At 38.7% G+C, this 22,272-nt stretch overlaps 1 protein-coding gene across 1 annotated transcript in view; it reads left to right on the plus strand.

The window, feature by feature from the left end:
- The window catches only part of AMPH (amphiphysin), a 127,084-nt gene that overhangs the window by 43,833 nt on the left and 60,979 nt on the right, over positions 1–22,272 (plus strand). The window contains exon 2 of the mRNA XM_075142998.1: positions 19,147–19,227. Coding sequence (XP_074999099.1) covers positions 19,147–19,227 — 81 coding nt within the window. The remainder of the gene's footprint in view (positions 1–19,146; positions 19,228–22,272) is intronic.

The following is a 22,272-nucleotide window of genomic DNA, read 5'->3' on the forward strand; positions in this document are numbered from 1 at the left end:
CTCAGCATGACATGAAGTCTAAAAGAGGCATCAGATTTGAATGTGTGTTTATAGTTTAGAACGCAACAGGATAGGTCATAAGTCAATTTAAGGTTTCTGTCTCCTAGCTCTGGGATCGTTATTAAGAATTAGGAAATTACATCTGTAAAATTACACTCAGCTGATTCCTTGAGTTTATAGTGTGTATTAAATAAAGCTTTTCCTGCTTTATTTTCCCACAACATTCTAATTTATTAATGGAATCAGAAGAGGTTTCTGTGTGGTACTTGATGGTGTTACATTTCCTTAATGTCGTGGTTCAGATTTCGGTACAAATGGAGTTCTTCGCATTGTAAAAGGAAGTCTGATAAACATGACCGATATAGACAGATTAAAAAAAATGTTTTGCTCAATTTAGTGTATTGACTTGCACCTTATGTATATATTACTGGAATTATTTTAGAAGTTATATATTTGAAGGAGACTTGAAAGAGTAGTTTTAAGATTTTAATTATTTTATAATTATAATAGTTATTTAAACTATTTCATATTGGTTGTAACATAAAGGACGAGTAGAAAAAGTCTTCTATAGAATCTTTGAAAACAGATGAACAGCAGAATTGGGGTTATATGATCCACACTCATTTGTGATTTCTTAATGCTTTTTTAAAAAAAAACAACACCAAAGCTGCAAAATTGGACATTCCTGGAGTACATGAGGCCTGAATGGGGCTATACCATCTACTTGTAGCAGAGGTGCTGTGTAAGCTTGGTTTAAGTTATTGTCACACCACCCAGATGTTCCCACCTGAAGGAGAGATTGGCCCCAAGACTCTCCCATCCAGGATAAAATGGCACACCATGCAATTGGTTTTGTCTTTATCAGTTCCCTGGAGGCCAGGACACATGGGCTGTGTCTACATTAGGACTGTGAACCGATGATGGTCTATCTCCAGATGAAAACAGTAGGTGGTGATGACCTGGTTTCTAGGTTTTTTAACTTGGATTAATTCTAGTACTGCGGATTGAATGCCTGTTTGAGGCTGGAGTGTACCGGAGAGTATATATACAGGTATGGGGGGGAAGTGTGTGCATGGATATAGATACATATGTGTGTATACATATATGTGCCACTGGACAAACACACAGACACACATATATGTGTGTGTGTGTATATGTTATATATATACATATATGAATGTGTATATGTATGTATGTATATATATCCCTGGGCAGACTTACCCATGGATGCCTCATTTCCTGCAGTCCTTGCAGGCTTATGGGGTCGTGGTTACAGTGGGCATCCCATATGCAAGGTCAGAGCAGTGGTGATAGTAGTAGCTTGCTCTTGAATAAGGATTCGCAGTAAAGTACAAGTTGACTGTTTAATGTTAAACTGCTCCTGTAACAGGAAATCAGTGTAATGGCCCCATTCTAACGTTTGCAAACATATATATATGTGTCTAAAGTACCTATTGTTTTGCTGAGGGGAAAAGTTAGTCTCTGCTTAAAGGCAGCAAATGCTGCTTATTTAGAAGGAAACAGCTGACAGAGTACTGCTGCAATAGTAGCATTTTGTGAAAAAGGCAGGGGTTAGGTAACTTGGGAAAGTCCAATCTAACTATAACACTAACGACTTGGTGCCTTTTCTCTCATGGGGAAAAAGCTGGCCTGACAGCTTTTTAAAATCTCTTGTCCGTAGTCTGAAGATGTAAACTGCCTGCAGAGTAAGCAACTCCATCACTGCAAATACCTGGAGGGACTTTTTTCCCCATAAACTTTGTCCCCTCCTTAGACAAAGGATATGCCATGATCCCATTGATTGATGGATTGGGAAGGCCTTTAAAGACTTCTGTTTCTAAAAATTCATAGATATGGCTACCATTCTTCTTTTTTTTCCTCCCATAGTCCCCATGGAGAACTGCAGTTATTTTAGCTTTATCAGCAATCTCACTGTCTGTGCAGAGATAAGCATTGGGCAAAATTTAATAGACTGCAGCTTATAGTGTGTAATCTAATACTCAGAGATAAATTATAAAATAAGCAAAGTATTGACCAACTTCCACAACTTCTAGATGTCAGCTATTATGGGACTTTTTGCTGTGGAATGCATTAAATCTTTCTATTAAAGTACTTTGTTACTGTTATAGTGGATAAGAGGATTCTGAAAATCTATTTCCGTGGAAACCATAGTCTTTCTGGGAGCTGCTGCCTTCAAGTACCATTGAAGTAATCATCTTGTAAGAAAGGAGCTGGGAGGTGGAATTCAGCAACAGGGAGGTGCTGAGACTCAGACTGAAGTACAAGTACTTCTTCATAGGTATGTTGGATCAAGAGGGCGTTTATAATACTCCTCTCCTGTCTTACAATAATTTGGAATCATGTACAGAAAAAGGGTTTGCACACCATGGAGCAGGGTACCTCTCCCTCCTTTTCAGCCTTTTTGTAGCCATTCCTTCTTCGGCATACCTCAGCAGCCAGCCATCAATACCTTCTACCACTGAGCAGAAAGCTGGCTTTCTAGAGACAGATCTGATGATCAACTATGGTGTATACTTTGCTATCCTAAGTTGGGTGTCATATAGATATTTCAGATAAAAATGAGACTGACTCGGTAGCAGTCTTCAACATTTCATCAAACTTCTCAGAAATCCTCTTGATACTATGCTTCATAGCATCTGGTTAACAGAGTAAAATGCCAGATAAAGACAGCAGTTATATCTGGTTATAAAGGGTAATGCTTGCATCCAAGCTGAAGGGGACCTCTAGAGATCAGGGAGTCCAAACACATTTTAGGGTGCAAACTGGAGAGCTTTCGGCACCATACAGGCAGGCAAAACAGAGACAGTCACAAATGTGGATCACTTCCATCTGGTTTCAGTCTATATTTTGCAGGTTTTAGAAGGAAAGTTCCTTCCTTTTGTGTAGAGTTGTTGTTTGGATCCATTTTCATTGCAGTACTCAAAGTCCTAGATGTTGTTTTCCTGTTATCGTGCAACAGCATAAGGCATTGAGTAACCAGAATATTCACCCTGAGTGTAAATGCTAGAAAGTCTTTGGTGTCAGGCTGGATTTTCCAGAAGCCCTCCAAGGAGACTGGCAGGCTTTGATTCTGCTACATGTGGGCCAAGGCCTAAACATCACAGTATAGTTCCCCCTACGTGATTAATCGTGTTGGCTTTGAAGGGTTTTACATCATTAAAGCTATGATCTTGCTCACTCAAGGGAATCCTGAAGATATTTGAGATAAACATCCCTGGACAGACAATTTATCCCTGCAACTTTAGTTATTCCACTAAACAAGCTTCTGTGCTATTACAATGCATAGAGTGACCTTTGTTAGTCGGAAACAATGTCTCTATACATTTAAATAAAAAAACCAGTATTTTTGTAAAGATACCTAAGAACATCATGTGTTTCCTAAAGTACTCCTGTCTAATGTCGTTCAGTATCTGAGTGACAAATACTTCTGTATTCCTAGAAAAACTCCTTTATATTCCTATAAATGAACAAAATGTTGTGACTGTGGTGCATTTCTAATCTGTTAGTAGCTACCAGCAGTTAAATTTATATATATAAATGCCTACAGTTCTGTTTGCCTTTTAAAGCCATTATGGTTCATTATGTGAAAAGCATCCTTTATGAAAGCATATAATCAAAATAACTTTTAAAATGTCTTTGTTAAGAAATTACTTGCTGCGGAAGCTATTTTACACAGCTGAAAATTTCAGGAACTGCATTCGATACAAAGGAAAAAAATCAGATCAGGCTTTACACTTACAGAAATATTCCCAGTAAGCTTTGATTTACTTGTTTTTGCACCAGTATCTTTAACTTTTAACTTTTTTGCTAGCAGAAATATCACAGCTTGAGTAGGTATGATAGACAATATTAAGTAATCTTTGCCATATGTATCACTTCATTTTTGTGAGTGATAAACTAATCCTGCTTGTCTTTCTCACACATTCAGATCCACAAATCTAATTACCTGAGTGAAATAATCGAGATTTGGACCTTTTTATATACTTGTACTCTGTTACACGTGCTTTTTTAGTTCTTTGTGTTGCTCAGTAGTAATTGAGAGAGGATTGTATAGGCACGGTGTTGATGCACAACAACTACATGTTCAGTTTAAAGCTCTCCTTTTGGCATATTGCATGATTAATTACAGGCTGGCACAGTTACTTAATCAATTCATGTGCCTCCGTTTCCTCCCCCTAGAAATGGAGGTGTTATAATCCAATCCAGGAGTGATTATAAGAGGTGCTTGGGAGACAGTCACTTACTGTGTGATCATGGTGGATAGGAGTATTTAGACTGACTGTACCTCTGAGTTCTAAATGTAGTGAGACACTGAGGAATGGATATCTTTTTGATGAGAGATGTGCAAAGAGTTTTTTTATAGGATTTAGCCCTGAGTGTCAAATTGTTGTAGTTTAATCTCCTTTGCTGCTTTTTCATTCCAACGCCATTTTCAGATCCATTTTCACATGTAAGCTGATTTTCAGTGCTTAACACATTGCTTTCTACCACTGATTTTAAAATACATCAAATGTTCTTCTAATTATTTGCCTACATATGACTGATTTTCAAAGCCACTGAAAAGATGGGAAAATCAAAGGGAATTCAAGGACCTGGAGTAATTTAAGGAAACTCTAATTTAGACATTGCTAGAGAAGAAAGTTACCTACAATCTGGAGAGAGTCTAAAGAAAAGCCAAGAGAATTCTTGAACATTAGAAAACTTGAACATTAGAAAACTTGACCACAAGGGAAGGTTGAAGTCATGGTATTTGCTCAATGTGGAAAAGAGTAAACTGGAGGCAGGAATGATATCAATCTTCCAATTTATTTAAATAAATAAATTTTTTTAAAAGTTATTTTAAGGACAATGGTGATCCTTTTTCCATCTTTGCCACTGGATGCAAGACGCCAACACAGCTGATCTTCTAAAGAAAGCCTAGAGTTGTTTGCTACTGTCCCATGCAGTTCTATGACACTTAAGGTGAAAGACTATTAACTTAGTGTCCTCTTCCCTCCAGTTGTACCAGCTGAATTCAGCTATGTGCCATATTCCCGGTGATTTTCATTAGTAGCTAGCCTCTGCCTCTTTCCTGTGGAAGAAATTCCTTCCATCTTACATGCAATGATGAAGATTTCTGTTGAGCTGCTCACTGAAGCATGGCTTCAGCCTCAGTGCAAACAGTTTGCTCCTGAAGAGTTGGAGAGGCCTCATAGCATAGGACTTGCTGATGAAGGTCACTCCAGCTTGTCTTTGCGGCTGCTGTTTTTCCAGCCTGCTCTTGGTGACTACGCGAACAGGTCATATGGCCACAGCATCACACTGTTATTTTATTTTGTCTCAATTCTGGAAGTGCTATTTTCTAAATTTCCTTACAGTTACAGAGTTTGTGATATTTTTTCTTGCCTGCCTTAAACCTCTCTCTGTATTGACAATGTCCTTTGTCCGGATCCTGAGTTCTCTCTCCTTGTTAATTGTGCTCTTGCTCTGGTACATTCCTCTGACTTGGTGTTTGTCTAAGTAAAGACCATTGAAAGGCATCAGAATGCGACTCCAGATGTGCAGCAACCCCAGAAGAACATGGCATTTCTCACAGTAAAGCAGTGCTTGCATGCCAGTTTTTTCCCAGCATCGGCAGATAGGCTCCTTTTCCGGACATCTTTTTGCCTGGAAACTCTGACTGTTAGAGAGCTCTTAAATGTGTTGTTTTTACAGAAGCACATTTAGTAGAACAGGACTGCTGTTTGCTCGGCAAAGAAGGGATTTCCCTGAAAAGTGGGCCCTACCTGTGTTCTGCATGCTGCTGATCTGAGCCACACCACATCTGTTTCCATGTTCAGCAGCTCTGAGCCGTGTCCAGAAAGGGTTAATTCTGGAATCTCATCCCCAGGCCCTGTGGAAGAGGATGAAGTCCTATTTGCCTGCAGCATCTCGTGCAATATCTAGGTGTCAAAGCTGGAGCACTGACACCACCACTGCTGGTTGTCCTTGCTGACCTCAGCTTCAGTTCAGAGGTTTTTTTCCTTTTGTCCATCATCCTCAAGTCCTGTTCCATTTGAGTTGTTTCCCCCACCTCGGGTGTCTGCATGAATGTGGGTGGTTTTTCCTTGCTTTCGAAATAACTTCTAAATAATTTCTTTAATAACTAAAAGGCCATGACGTGGTGTGAGCATGAAGAAATGATGCATATAAACTCCTGAGAACAGGCAAGCTTATCCTTAGCAGCAATTAATGAGAAAAGTCGGAATATGCTATGTTAGCTGAGCAGCTTAAGAATACTTTAATGTTGTGAGGTACTGTTTGACCTTCAGTAACACAAAAATGCTGAATAATTCTAAAAAGCAATGAGAAGGAAAACTGGTAACTTTCTTCAGAAATATCTGACTAGCACATAATGCTAGCCATATTATGCTGGTTTAATATTCCTTTATAGAGCTGGTCTTGGGGAATTTGTGATTGTAACGAGATTATGCCTTCACAAATTCTTCCAATAAGTCAGAAATAAATCTCTTGTGGATCAGTATATTTTTTAAAATGCTATTTTTAAAAAAGAGAGACAGACCTGGGTGGTTTCAAAGATTTCCTGAGTTGTTAAATTAGTTGAATCAAGTGTATACACTCTACTTAATTTTTCATAATGTTGGGAGATAATTTCCTCGATATTTTGAAACAAGCTTATTGATCATTCCATCTAGAGAGGAGTGAGTTCACCTGGAAGTGTTATGTCAGTGTCACTGTCTTCCTCCGGATGAGGAGAGAGGAAAAAGGTCTGGAGCACCCCGAAGGTGAAGAGTAGCTCATCAGCAAGTGTTGCCATGTCAGGCACATCACTGGTATTTAGTGTGCAATATATTCATGATCTATGAAGAAACAGTAAATTCCTCCACAGATGAACATCAATCTGGAAAATGTTTTGCAAAGTACTAGACAAAGTTATCTTCGTCTTCTGCATTGCTATGTGTGGCATGACATGAGACTGTCTTAACAGGTGGTGAAATATTCTGTTGGCAAGCCATCAAACCATGCTGGAAACGTTTGGGTTTGTTTCCCCAGGGCTCCACTATCAGTCCTGTAATAAAGATTGCCCTGAGTCTGCAGAGAGAAATCCCGTCCTTGCTGGACGTGAAGGAGCCTCAGGGTGGGCAGCATCCGCACCTCAGTGCGTGCTGGACCAAACGTGGGCGTCTCTTTCTAGCCTCAGTCAGCACCTTTCTCAAGAAATGTCTGTGGAAATGTCACAGCTCAGACTGGAGGAGGCAGACGAGATTAGGCATCTGTATTGCTACTTTGAGCATATGGATTAATTTAGAAGCCAAACTGGTAAGACACAAAAACACTAGTAGCCTGTCTTGTAGATGTAATGGTGAAGTGGAAGGAAAGTAAATTCACCTGTTAACTCTTTGACGCCATGCAATGAGAAATCTGTCAGCTCTGTTAATTACCCATGTCAGGAATGGCTGAACTTTTGTCTCTGATTGTCATCATCTCTGCACAGTTACTGATGTAACTGTAATTTTGGGTCTAAGATGTGGATTATAATCTCACAGAAAACCGTAGAAAAACATATCAAATCAAAATATCTCTTCTAAATCAGATTTTTTATTCTCCCCAGGAATTCTGATTTTTTTTTTTAACTTTTATCTGGTTCTTCCTCCAGGTTGAAGAAATTACTTTCATGTGTAAATTACCTTTTGTCTGCCTTTTGTGATGAGACATAACCTAGAGACACCTATAATGCTACCAAATGAGACTTACCAACTTCATATCATTCTATTGTGGGGACATTATATTTTACCACTAACACTCTTTATCTACTTAGTGGCAAAATCCATTTCTTTTATTATAAATTGGTTCAGTTTGAGTTTAATCAAGACCAATAGGAAATATTGTCACTGGATCTTGGAACTGAGTACAGAAAATCAGGTACCGCAATGTGAATATAAAGGGAAATAGCCTGAAAAGCATCACTACTTAAAATGAAAGCCCGGTTTCCTTAAGTTCTTTGAGCCACTGAAAGCATATCATCAGAGCTAAGTAAAGTAAACAAGAGTCTGCTATATATATCCTGTGGAACTAGACAGTAGGAGAATGCATGTGCATTTTAAATTCAAGGTCTGTTATATTTAATGTGATCTTTATTTTGGCCTTGTGACTGAAAAGCTTTTTGCTTGATTGTTTCTTATTTGACGTCCAGCTGACAGGAAGAACATCACATACTTGCTGTGATAAATCCAGAGAGACAGTCTGTAAAGGACAAAGTTGTCTTTTTCCAGGTAGAATTTAAATGTTTAATTAAGAAAGTGAAACTATGGTAGCCACAGATAAATTCCAATTTTATATTTGATATCTCTCCTCTTGGCCCAGGAAAAACTTGATTAATTTAGAGATGATTGCCTGTCAGGTATAACTGCTGAGGACTTTGGTAGGATAAATCATGTTAGGTTCCTTATGCAAGGATGAGCTTTAGTGGCCCTTCTGCACAGGAGACAGCTTTGTTTATTTCATTGTGACTGCTTCCAGCTTAAAAGGTTTTTGTGCTAAATGTCTTTGTAGTTGATTTTAATGTCCTATTTACAAGATCTCAGAGGTTAGTTTTGAAAAAAATTCTGTGTAGGCAATCTACTCCATTTTTTTATAATTATCCAAATCTAATTTGAATAATTAAAGTTTTGTGAATGATAATTATGTTACAGTTAGTCCTATGCAAGTTTTTATGCATTGAAAATACAGTGAAAAAAGTTTTTCAAATGGCTGCTTTAACCTTTTTTTCCTAGTTTGTAAGGACTAGGAGTATCAAGCGAATAAACAGCGAAAGAACTAGCTGGTCACCGGGTGAATGTAAGCATCAGAAGGGAAATTATTATTAATCGTGTCTTCAAACAAATCAAGTCAATGGTCCCCTTTTCTTTGGTGCTGTACACATGTAAATGATCAAATGGTCTCTCTTTTGAAAAGCTTGCAGCCCAAATAGGGCCGAAAGTGAATAGAAGATCGGGTAAATTAAGTTGTCACATGAACAGATTGAAATGTTAGGGCATTAAACAACATATTTCTTCCATTGTTGTTATTTTTTGGAGGAAGCAGTATTAAGGAATGTCTGCTCAACAGAAGGTGTAGAGAACAAACCAAAGGGCAGTAAGAAAGAGGAGAAACTGGTAAGAAAGAGGGAAATAAAGGGATGAGGAGACTGTAAGTGAGCCTGGATGCCAACCAGTTTCTACTAGTTTGAGATGCTCTGGTCACTACTAGAAAGATATCCAGGCACTTTTCAGCTAGATGAGTAAGTTAAGTATAGGCAGAAGCAACAGCAACTGACAGGATTTTTTATTAATTCAGCAGAGTAGCTTTTTTATTTATTTGGGATACAGTAAAGGACACAGAAATTCAGCCAAGGGTATTATTACTAATTGTGCAGGCAGTTAAATTTAGCTCTTGTTCAACCAAAAGAAGGGATCAATCTTTTCCAGAAGTGTGAGACCAACAATAGCCAGAGAAGGGCAAACAGATTGTCTTTCCAGTTCTTTAAGATGCCTTTTTGTTCACTCTTCCTCTTCTGTATAGCTCTGATGCAGATAATCTGAACACAGCAGATTTCTGTACTATGAATCTCCTTTTCACAGAAGGATAGCCCAGAGGTTAAGATGCTGTCTAGAATAATCAGTTTTGGTACCCTGCTTGTGATTAACTTCCTCCGAACTTGGCGTAGAAGTTACTTGCCTTTCCTGTGCTTTGTTTCCCCAATGGTAAAGTGAGCAAGGAAGGAACTATTATTGCATTAAGAGATTTTGTGAGGAAAAAGAATACTCAAAAGTTTGAGGATTGTAGATGTTGCTATGATATTAATAGCTCAATTCAGCTGCCCACATATAGGCTGCTTGAGTTGTATCCTGCCTCGCCTCAAGCTGCTATTCCAGAAGACACTTCCATAGGCCCTGTGTCATGTTTGCCACCTGCACAGAGATGTTTGAGACATCCTGCGCCATCTGAGATGCCTACGGAAAGGCAAATGAATCAAACTCACAGTGTGTCAAAGTTGATTCTTTGATTTTAGCTTGGTCCCTATTCTCTCTTAATGTTTTTTCTCCCTCTTAATTCTTTCTTTGGTTTCTCACTCTTTTTTTTTTCTCTACATCTCGGTCTACAAGCTTAGTCTATGTTGTTTCTTGTTTCTTTCCATTTTGTTTTCCTCTTTAAGTTGCATCCCATGAAAATCACCTGCCATGCACCCTTCCATCATCTCTACCTGGATGCCATCCTCTATTATACAGGCTAGTTTTACAGAGCAGACTGGGGAAAGCTGGTCTAACAGCTTGCCTCTTTATAGTTTATTTTTTGAAGTACATGGCAGTTCTTTGAAGCTGTGCGAGGCTTTCACGTCCACTAGGGATAAGTACCTTTCAGATTACATGTAGCCAGTGTCTGATGAGCCACGTTACCATGTGGGAGAGCTCCATAGCATTAAACCCTGTGAAGGTCACCAGAGACAAGCAGGAGAAGTCCCTAGCAGTACATTGTTATAGCTGTTAGTATCCCTTCCCTTCTCACCAGCAAAGCAAGGCCTTGCAAACTCCAAAGCTCATCCTTTAGTCTCCTTAAATTCTACTGCCCAGCTAAGCTTTACTGCTGGACCTCTTAGGATCTCACTTACGCAGAACAAGAGCCAGCTACTGTTATGTTAAATTTTGCAAGGGTGCCTACTTCCAGTAGGCCAAATTTGCTGGATGTTACAAGGAAAGTGTGAGGAATGGTCTATGCATTGTGGTGCCCTGCGATGTGCAAGTCAGTGCTCTCTGTAAAGTACTTTCTGGTTTTAATCAAATGACCAAGGACTAATGTAGAAGTCTGTGGCTTCATTCTGAGAGGACTCATAATCTTGTTTATTTTGTGGATCTCTCTAGAGCATTTTTACATCATCTGGGCAATGATGTACAATTAGATTCTGTAATTTGCAGAAAGGTTATTATAATCATCTCTCATAGCATAATGTTCACATTTGTCATTTAGGCTGTGTAGAAAGACCACATTTCCCTCTTTCAATTTTGATTAAGAGAACATATCTTATCACAGTATTTTATGCTTGTCTGGATATTATTCAGTACTCTTCTCATTTGTTAGCAAACTGTTCCCATGCATCATGGTATTTTACAATACTCAAAGCACCAGCAAGCAAAAGCTGACAAAAAATTAACAAAAGAAAAGCAGTCATGAGAAAAGTGAACCTTCATGCTTCTTGAAACAGCAAATACCTTACCAGAGCTTCACAAGCAGCAGCACAATCCATCAATAAGAGAAATCCATCAATAAGAAAAATCCATCAGAGCTATAAAATGTAAAGAGACCACATCAGGAATTCATTGAAATGCAGTTTGTTAGGGGTTGAGAGAGGGTTCTGCAGGAGTGTCACTGCACACTTGTCATGTATCTTCCCTAGGCACCTTCTTTGGGAGGGGGTGGAGAGAGGTTGGTATGTTATATGGACAATTAATCTGACGTGTAGAGTCATTTTTATGCTCTTCCATACCAGAGAGTGCCTGGTACCTAGCAGCTGCCCTCTTCCATTGCTTGGGCCATACTTCATGCATTAATGCAGTTCAGGATATGACTTTTCTTTTGCTTTGTGACCCTGTACAGCAGAAATTACCTCTGTCAGATATTAGTGTAGCAGTTGCAGTCCTCCACTAAATGGTACATTCCCAAATTGCAGTTTACCTTTCTCCTAGTATATGATCCAGTGTGTCAAACTTCAGCAATGAAATTCAACTATAAATGGTGGGCAAATGAGGATTATTTTGCCCAGTTTAAGAGAAGAGCTAAATGGGAGGCTGGGGAACAAATACCAGTACAATAATAGAGATATAAGATACATTATGTGACAATGAAGATTGGCTGTAATTTACTGAATGCTCAGGAGTTCTCTATATCATTAATACTGCAAGTGTGCACTGAAAAATGGGGTGGTAACTACAGATCACCTAATGTTGATCTGGAAACCTGAGCTAAGTTTAGTCATTTCCTAAGATCAGTAAGAGAAACAACAATCTTCAGATTCTGCTGAAGATGAGGAATAAGAGAGAGTGGTCAGGGGAGGGTGAGAGCATAGGTGTTTCTTGCAAGTCTTCTGTTTCCTTCTGTGTCTGATTGAGCTCTTGTAAATTTATTGGCCATCTCCACAGCAATTCTTTCTTTTAAAAAGTGGCTGTATAGCGTGGAAAGTATGACATTCAGTCAACCACTTGGAAAAGTGAAGCTATTGATCCTGTTGCATTGGAGCTATGTTGGGATCAAAATACTCATAGCAGAATTGAAACTGAGCAATATACTGTGCTATTCCAGACATGTGTATCTTAACTCCGTGATAAAATGGTAATTTATACTTATTGGGTATGTTCTGGTTGCTGATCTACTTACTTTACAAAATCCTAATAATGTTAAATATGGTATGGTTTCTGGCTAGGCCAAAAACCAGCTTGTTTGGAAATCTAAGGCTTTCACCCTAAAAAGAAAGTGTTAAATACTAGATTTTTTTCCCTAAAGTGCTCAACTGCCTAACTTATTAACATGAAAGCCAAAGAATGTTGATCTTTTGCTCTGTTTAGTCAGAAACTTACTCCAGCACTCTCAAATGGAAGTTCTTGGAGCAAAAAAACCCCCCAAAAAAACTCAAACAAAACCCACTTTGTTTACTTCGAGTATTATAAAATTCCATGATGCATGGGAACAGTTTGCTAACAAATGAGAAGAGTACTGAATAATATCCAGACAAGCATAAATAATAATTTCTTTGCACACATACCCTAAGACTTTAAGTCATATTCTATGTAAAATAATTTCTGCAGAAATTAATACAATACCAAAAAGTTCTTGGACTTTATATTTTTAAAATACCTATTGCTTATATACAATTATAACCTTGCTCAGAAAAAAAAAAACAAAAAAAGCAAAGAGAAAACAAAGAACAGTACTAGACAGAAATTTAACAAGTTTTTAAAGAATCTTTTATTTATTATTTTTCTAATTAGGAAATTCCATCTAATGTTTATGAAATACATCGTGCATACTTTAAGCCCGCCATGCAACAATATTGAAAAATACCTCTCTGCCCATCTTCTTTTTCTGACCATATTTTGAGATTTCAGTGCTGGAGTGAAATGGAGGCAGGATAAGACTGTAGACTTTGACATCATGGTAAAAATTTTTGTTTTGTTTTGTTTTTAAATGCCACCCAAGTAGATCTTGAGTAGTTAGATATGAACGTTACCTCTTTGGAGCAGAAACTTTTTATTAGGTGGACTAAACGTGTAGGTCTATCAGCTTTATGCTTACATATCTGTAATCCAATTCCCTGTCTCCTCCTGCCCCTCATTTGCAGGGGAATGACCAAGTACCATCCTTGTAGTGGTTGTCCCTCTGGTTTCACTTCAGCTACCCATGCGCTAACGGTGAGGAGGTGGGAATCTCACGTGGCTTCAGTGAGCCTTGAGGTTTTGTTCCATTTCTTGTGTTTAGCACCCTGTTTTAACGCATGAGTGAGAGTCAGTAGATATGTTTTGGAATTAGTTCTATTGCAGATTTCATACTTCAGTATATTGTCTTCCAAGCCAGCTTTTATTTCTGGAACAAACAGGGTTTCTTAAACTTTGTTCCTACACTTCTCAAATACCAGCTGGGTATCATGGATCATGCTTAGCTTTTCTAATGTGAACCTTTTTTATGGTTTTGTGGCATTGGATGCTTTGTATAGCATGAAAATTCTTTGTATAACATGAAAAATTTTGTCTTTTTAAACTTGGAGATGCCTGTGTGGGAGGTTTTTTTTGGGGGGAGAGGGTTGGGTTTTGGCCGGGGCGGGGGGTGAGTTTTTTGTCTGTCTCGAATTACTGTCAGGCTGTGGTAAGCTTGAGGTCATTATATGTTTGTGGTATGAGTTGTAATATACTATTTTGTAGTTGGGTAAGTTGAAATACAGTCCTGTTTACTTCAAACTTATCCTATTGTGCTTCTTTTTTTTCAACTCAGAAAAGTGTTCTTGTCATGCAACATAAGAAGCTTCTTTCAAAATTTGTATTTTATATTGCGCAAATACTTCTTTCACAGTTTTGTGAACATTTGCTGAAATCCATATAAAATTTTGCACACAGATAACTCTCAGATGATTTCTCCTGAATGGTCTGCTTTCATTTTAACCAATTTCTGCCCAGAAGTACCATATTGAAACTCCTTTGGAAATCTGCACATATTACTCATGGAGCCCTAGTATTTCTTTTGGAGGTTGAAGAAGAATATGGTATTAGAAAAATAGTGTGTAGATGCATGGTGTAAAAAAAACAGTGGTGTAGATGCATGAGTTTGCATCTGTTGAGATCCGAAGCACTTTGCTATTCTCAAAAGATTTTGGTCAGTGAGTCCATGACAATGGTTTTGGACTCTCATAAGTGTTTGTCTTGCTTTTCATACCAGGGTTATTCTGTAATACCCTTAAATAGGGCTACTTGTGGCAAGTTAGATTAGGTTCGGTTTTTCAGTGTTTCAGAGTGATAAACTCTTGCCCTGGGTAGTCCTGTCTGATCAGTCACGTCTTCCTGCCCTGAGTGACTTTGAACATGTTGGATGTTCTTTAAGAATACTGATGCATAACTGAGGATGATGCATGTTGGGATGTCTGCTGAGGTTACTGTCAACTCCTGTCTACCCTGCTGCTGCTGTGCAGGGAGCTGAGCTGCTCTTGAGGCAGCTCCTAGGTGGCCACAGTTTACATCAGAGAATCAGTTTCTTTAGTTTCTTTTTTTTTTTCCTTTTTTTCTTTCTTCCTGCAATTGTCATAGTCTTGGGAACTTTTTTAGGGGAGGATGGGTAGGCCTGTCAGGGTGGTAGTCTCAGCAGCTATAACACTGTGATCCTTGCCACAAGACATGAGTTTTCAATATAATCAAGCTTACTCAAGCTTATCTGTAATTTTTTCTATTATATTCCTTTCCTTTCTTTGGCATGTTGCAGACATTTAACAACATTTATTTCATAGTCATTGTACAACTGATCATTTTAATTCAAGATCAGCAAATTATTGACTTTTTCTTCCTAACACTTCAGATCCTCATAGAACTTAAAGGTATTATTTGGTAAGTGAAGGTACTTAGATGACTTTAAAGGGGAACTGTTTAGTCTTATGTCTTCCAAAAGGGTTACTGAAGATACAACATCCCCAAATAGAAATATTCTTGCATTTTGTGTCTAGACATGTACTCTTGATGACATTTATGAATATCAGACATGCTTGATATCCTTACTCAAATTTTACATGCTTGTGTAGAATCTGTCGTTTATTTATCTCAGTACCACGTTGCCAGACAATTAAACTATACATGTATTCACTCAACAGTATCTAGGTTTACCATCAGATCAAATTTAGCTTTTACTGCATTCTCAATGCTAATTGGACTTAATTATTTAGTTCATGTATTCCTAGTGACATGCTGGGTCAACACTGATATTAATTTTAGATCCTTAACGTAATTCAGTGCATTAAGCAAATCGTACGCTATCACATTTGGACACCACAGTTAAATCAAGAAAAAAATAAAGCAGCTTTCAAATTCTTGTCTCTTTTTTTTTTTTTTTTTTGTCTTCTTATGGCATTTTAAGAAAAGGCTTACTGGTAGTTGATTTAGACTAATTGTATGAAATAGGATAGGTTTTTGCCTATTTCTTTTTTTGGATAGGGTGATCATGTTCACCAACTATTTTATGCAGTCTTCAGAAGACTACAGAGTACTTGGCTGTAGAATGTTTCTTGAGATTCATTTCATGTCTGTTTCTTTAATTTTTTAAAAAATATTTTATTTTAAATGGTACAGGCTGTTGATACACATTGATAGATGTTCCTAACTCTAACCCCAAATATTATTTCTCTGTGTGGGTATGTTAAGAAGAAAGAAAAAAAAAAATGCTAGCTACCTGCCTTCTCTGAGTCCAGGCCTCTTTCTAGCCCTATGGGCCATTGAATGTTCAGCAACAGCTTTGGTTCCTCTGCTCTTTCTTTTTCTAATGCCTGAATCCAAATCCACAATATGGGTTACCTACCACATGGACCTAAAACAAAATATTAGCCACTTATCTGTCCAGATCTCCTTTCTTTGGCACATTGTAGAGCACTCCAAGGCTGTTGTAAAAGACTGTCCATTTACCCTTCTCCTGTCCTCAGGGGCCACCAATGAACTGAGCTATTCCTGTTACTAAATCTGATCCTTATCTAGAAGGGTGGCTGAACTGAGGCTTAAGGGGAAGGTTTGACACTTGCTGCTCCTGCGAACAGCCTTCATTTTACCTTTAAGGGCCATCAGATGCTTTCCAGTAACCTGGGCGTTTTAAGTCTACTTTCTCTTGACCAATATTTAAACCTAATAGCTAGTAGGTTGTCTACTTTCCTTTTCCTAATCCTAGCCCTAAACCAGACCCTGACTCTAATCTTGACCCAGGTACTCTCTATAACAAGATGAATAATGTGTCTAAAATTTATTTCAGCCTGTCCACAAGAGGGGTTGAAGTTAGAGGAACCCATGTGTAGCGTAGACAAGCCTTCATCTGGCCTTAAGCCTATCCCAAGGACACCCTATAGGTAGGAACCAACCTGACCAAAAATAAACTACAAACTGTAGACTTTTGTTGACAAGAGACTTCCACTTTGAGACAGAAGCGCACAAATAAGTGCTGAAAGGTAGATCAGTTTCTAAGACTTACCCTCAGTCTAGTCACCTCTCTATTTAGATTACCAGTGGTAAAGTTATGCTTACAATTAGGAAAAGGTTGGCTGTAAAAGGCTGTGCTACACTTTGAGTGGTCCATGGGGCTATATGGATGGGATCAAAAGGGGCCTGTGAGGAATAGTTTATTCTAGCCCCAGTCTGCTTAGCTGTCTCTATATAGGATTGTGGGGTTAGGATTAGGGTTAGGATTAAGATTGCATTTAGGAAAAGAGTGAGTGAACCTCAGTTATCTGTGTGTGTTGCATGGGATGCAGGACTTCCATGAGGGCGAGTATCATTAACTGATGCCAAGCTTGAAATTTATAGTTCCAAACACATGGCATATCTATAGTGAGTATTTACGTTCTGGTTTAGGTTACGATTAGGAAAATTGGGAAGCTATGTTATTAATGGTTATTTAATGTAACCCTGGATTAAGGTTAGGGTTGGTGTTTGCAGAGGCCAAGTTCTAACACTGCATTTTAGTCTCAGTTCAGCTAAATACCTGTAGAGAAATGGAAAGTTGGAGATAGGATAAAAAAACAAACCATAGGAAGTACATGCTGTGAGAAGTAGGTTGTTCCCCTCTGAGCCTTGTGCTATTGGACCTGAGTGCATATCTGGAGGCACGGATATGTGCCATTAATATTTTGGGAAAGAGAGAAGAGTTTATCACAACAACCTTTCTTGCTGTGACTTGTTACCTATGTTATGAATTGCTCAGACTCCAATTAACTATTGGAGTTATTGCCTGCTGCTTGTTCCTGTGAACAGGGCTTGAATGTACTGCTGTGGTCTGGAGGCTTACCTGGCAGCCACCTCTTAGAAAAGGAAATGTTGGATTTTCAGAGAGCCGCCTGGTGTGGATCAAAGTTCTGCCGCAGTCGGGGGCAGACTGTTTGGCTCATTGGTGACAAGGAGCAATGTGAAGGCCTGTGATGAGTCGAAATGTTAAATTAAATGATTCCTCTGTAAAACCATCTGTGATACTTTTTAATATTTGATATGAAGAGAGATTTAATATTTAATATGAAGAGATTGGTGATGAGAGGGTCTGAGGTCTTTGGGAGTAGTCAGCAGGCTTAAAAGCAACCCAAAATGAGCCAGGGGAATGAAAAGCTAAAACACAACTATGGGCAGCAAAAGGCTGATCTTTGTCTTTTTTTCCTCTCTGATGTCATTCTTTCTGTCTTTCTGCTATAAATATGTCAAAACTTCCTTGAAGTTCCACATGCCAGGTCCGCAGGTAGCATTGCATCACCTTCATGATGATCTTGACCCTCAGTTCCCATTGTGGCGATGCTCACCCCACCTTTGTGCAGTCTGGTTTTATGGTGTGGGGCTGATTGTGGTTGAGAGAGGCAGAGATGGAGGAGAGGAGAGAGAACATGCCAGGACTGTTTTGAGAAGAATAGGAGGGGATGTTTATATGTTTATTCATAGTATCAGCTAATTGCTACTGATTCAATTTTGTGGGGTTTTTTCATTTGTTTCTGTTTTTTCCTGTGAAAATGGAAAGTTTGGACACTTTGTGATGGGAGAGCAATCCTAACATCACTATGTGAGATGGTTCATCCCACATACAGTACTCTATAAAGATTTGGGGGTTGCTTGACAAGAAGGGTGAAGCCTATTTGCAGCTGGTATAAGTCATCAATATTAAAATGAATGGATAGTTCCGTGATTTAATAATAGAATGCATTTATTGTAGTTAAATACAGTGTAAATTGTAGCTGTGTCAAATTACTTTTGAGATTACTATCACATGAATAGTCCTTATTGCTGACATATTGCAGTATATTTATTATCTAGTGGATGACAATCCACTGCTGAATTAATGAGGGGAGCAAATATGTACACCAATAGAAGTTTTAAATAAGCATCAGCTGTAACAATTTTTCATGCAGCCTTACAGTTCTTTATTCTCACGGTATGACTTGATGTTGAAAATCATGTAGATAAGGATAATGTTAATACCATTCGATGTAATGAGCCATAAACTGAAGAAAAACCTAATGAAATTTGATATTTTTTTCCTTTCTCTGTCTGAACGGGAGGACAACTTGCAGTGCCAGCAAATTTCTCTCATTCTTCCTTGCTTTGAAACCCTGGGATTCTTTGCAAAAAGAAAAGTTGCTTGATTAAAAAAACCACATACCCCCCAAGGACTCCATACTTTGAAGTGTATTTCCACACACACATACACACCATACTACTGCTTTTATCCTTTTTTGTTTTGACAAAATGGTTTCCCGTGTGAACTTCAGAAACAGTAGTGCACGCAACACCCACAAAAAAAAAAGCTATTTAAACCCAACTGCAAGAACTGAAGTATTGAAAGTAGCAGCGGTTTTGTTTTGTGACATAAATATTAAGTTATTCCTTTTTCTTTTTATTTTCAACATAGGTACTTCAAAAACTAGGAAAAGCAGATGAAACAAAAGATGAACAGTTTGAAGAATACGTTCAAAATTTCAAACGGCAAGAGGTCAGTTGCTTTTTCAGTTTCTTTAATTGTCTCTTAAGAAGAATGCAGTGCATTTGAACTTGCCAATCTTGAAGAAGATGTTACAGAGTAACAGGTAAAAAGATTTGGGGGGAGGGGGGGAGATAAGATTTTGTTCTGCTATTTTCAAACAGAAAGAACAGTTGAATTTGTGCATGCAGAGGGCTAAGAAATCATAATAAAAGGACATATTGTAATCATATATAACACCATCATTCTCGATTCACTTGGGATCAGCAGGGAGGCGGCACATTTTCAACAGTGCAATTGAGAGCAGAATCCAACCCCGACTAAATACAGCTTTGTAGTTGCCTTCTTACAAGGAGGAGATGTATTTCCTTGGTTTCATTTTGTGGATTGTTTTCACCAGTGGTATGTAATAATACCAGTTTTATACAAAGTGAATAGATGAATAGTTTCAGGCTGCTGTGTGTTGTTACGCTGCCTGTCGGTGCAGGGATGACAGGGCTGTGGTGGCAATGTTGATGAAGCACTACGGGGGAGCAGCGCTCAATTGCTCTTAGTGGTGTAAACACAAGATGTGAAAACAAAGGTGCCCTGAAGAGTTTATAATCTACTCCCAATGCAATCCTAAATTCTAACCTCAATTACTCCTTGCTTTGTTGGACAGACTTTTTGGCTCCGAGGTGATTAATTGCGATTAATTATATAGTAGCTTTCTAGTATAAATTAATGCCTACCATGAGCTGCATTAATGCCACCAAGAAAATAGTCTTCTTATGTAAGTATGAACTGAGGTATCTGTCATCTTTGTGAGCTATCACTTAGAGCTCATATAGAAAGGCACTGGAGGGTGAGAGAACTACTCCCACACATTTTTACACGATGTAAAAATTGGCTCATGTCAGTGTTTGCCATTTCTGCCCTGAATCACTCCTATCTGCCACATGCACTTCTGTCCTTTCCATGTAAACACAACCCTGCATCCTGACTGCTGGGATGATTATTAACTCTTTTGCATCTTATGGTCACTTAGCGTTTATTTTCCTCTCTCAGTGTAGAAAGGACAGAGGTTTCAGGAGCCACCGGTCTGTTGTGTAGATCTTTGCTGTTCTCCAAAGATGACAATGATGGGAAGTAAAAGAACCTGTTCTTCTGAGGAGGGTGATTCCTCCCTCAAATTTCTTGAGGTCAGGAAGATGGTGGGATTTAATAGGCCTGAAGAAGCACTCAGAAGCTTTGAAACTCTGCAGAGATGTTATATTTTCCCTTTTCTTCCCCTTCCTCTTTTCCAAGTATACTGGGATATTAATGGAGCATTTCTTTCTTCTTGATTGACCTTATGTTGCTGCTTATCCTTGCTGTACATATCCCAGCTGTTTGCACAACTAGTAACTGTGTTACTAGAAATAAGGTGCATCTGTAAGGTTCTTATTGGGTGCAGAAGGAGCAGCTGGAGCATCCCCATGAAGAAACAGAGTTTTGTGGGATATTTTTTAGCTGAAAATTCTGAATGAAATTAAAAAAGAGAGATGAAAGAGAAAAAAAATTATTTTTAAGCAAAATTATGTCTCAAGTGTTTGGTTTTTTCTGTCCTTTACCAAGAATTTTCTATAATGGTGATTTTCAGCTGAAAATCTTGCTAAGGGCTAAGGAAGATCTTAGCATTTCTTCCTTTTTATTTCCTCCTCCTTTGATGTACAAAGAGGCAGTAATAAGCAGTCAAGGACTCTGCAGGAACTGCATAATGCTAAATCTGGATGCGAATGTGACTTGGGGCCAGAGGAGGAATTGGGTAGGGAGGGGTGAGTGCAGAGGGAACTACTACAACTCTCTTGAGGGGTATATGCAGATTAGGCTGGGTCCACTGGCACGCCAAATGAGAGAGACTGTATATTTATTAAACTAATTACATGTGCTTACTGTGCTCTGCTGGGCTCGCTCTCAAAGATTTCTCTTGTGCTCAGTTCTTTAAGTACAAGGGGAAAAAATGCTGCAAAAGCACTGTTTCTGCCATGTTCACCAATAAGAAGTATATAAATTGCTTAAATTTTCTTAGTTTTGTCTGTACTTTGATCTACAACTTACTAGCAATGCAAAGGTACAAATCATTACAATGTGCATCTGAATTATCACTCTTACTGATTAATACCTTGCAGAACTGCTGTCTTCTGTAAACTCAGGCAGCCGTCTCTTTTTGGTTTACATTCAATCCTGCTTTCAAGATTATCTCTGCAACTCTAGAGACTTTAGAAGAAGAGAAATTAAATTCTAGGTCTTAAAGAATAAAAAGGCAATTTGGGTGATTGGTCCTTGTGCTGAGGTCCACCAAACTGTTGGTGTGGGCCACTCAGGTGGCTTGCAAGCAGAACCGTCCCCGTTAGAGGCTGTCCCATCTTGTGCAGTTTCCTCCAGGATTATTTGTCTTCATGGTGGTTGCTGACTAACTGGTCCTTTCTATGGCAGAGGCAGTTTGAGAGGAGGTCCAAACTTTACTTTGTTTCTTGCAGTCTCATTTAGCAGTGATTTGGCTGTTTCCTGGCCATCTCATCTACTTACATTTGGTTTTGAGGAAGGCCGTCACTTCAGTTCTGTGTCTCTTTGTAAGTTGTTAGTAGCAGCTGGTGCCAATGTGGGCTCTGGGAATCCTGGTAAGCTGAAAGCTGTGAAAATGGTCTGTTTTTCTTGTTTCCCTACCTTATTGAGCCTGCAACGCTTGAAAGGTAACTGGTCTTATGGATAGAATGATCTTTTTAATTAATACTCTCCAAAGATAATAAATGAAGACTCGCAGTTCAGCTCAGGGAAAGGAAAGAGCATAGTGCTCATTCCCCAGGAAACAGATAATTGAAAAACTGAAATCTTATATGCTATTCCTTGCCTGAATAGCAGATTGGATGGTGGGTATGTACCAAACTCAGCAGAAGGCTCTGTGTAAGGATACGTCCTGAAGACCTATCTGCAGGAAAAGCTCATTTAGGTTCCCCAGTGATCTGTTCCCATCTCTTTTTGAATACAGCTGGATAAGAGCCCTCTCTGGACTTGACAACCCAGAGTTGAATTACC

The sequence above is a fragment of the Calonectris borealis genome, chromosome 2 (assembly GCF_964195595.1).
Source record: "Calonectris borealis chromosome 2, bCalBor7.hap1.2, whole genome shotgun sequence".
Lineage (NCBI taxonomy): Eukaryota > Metazoa > Chordata > Aves > Procellariiformes > Procellariidae > Calonectris > Calonectris borealis.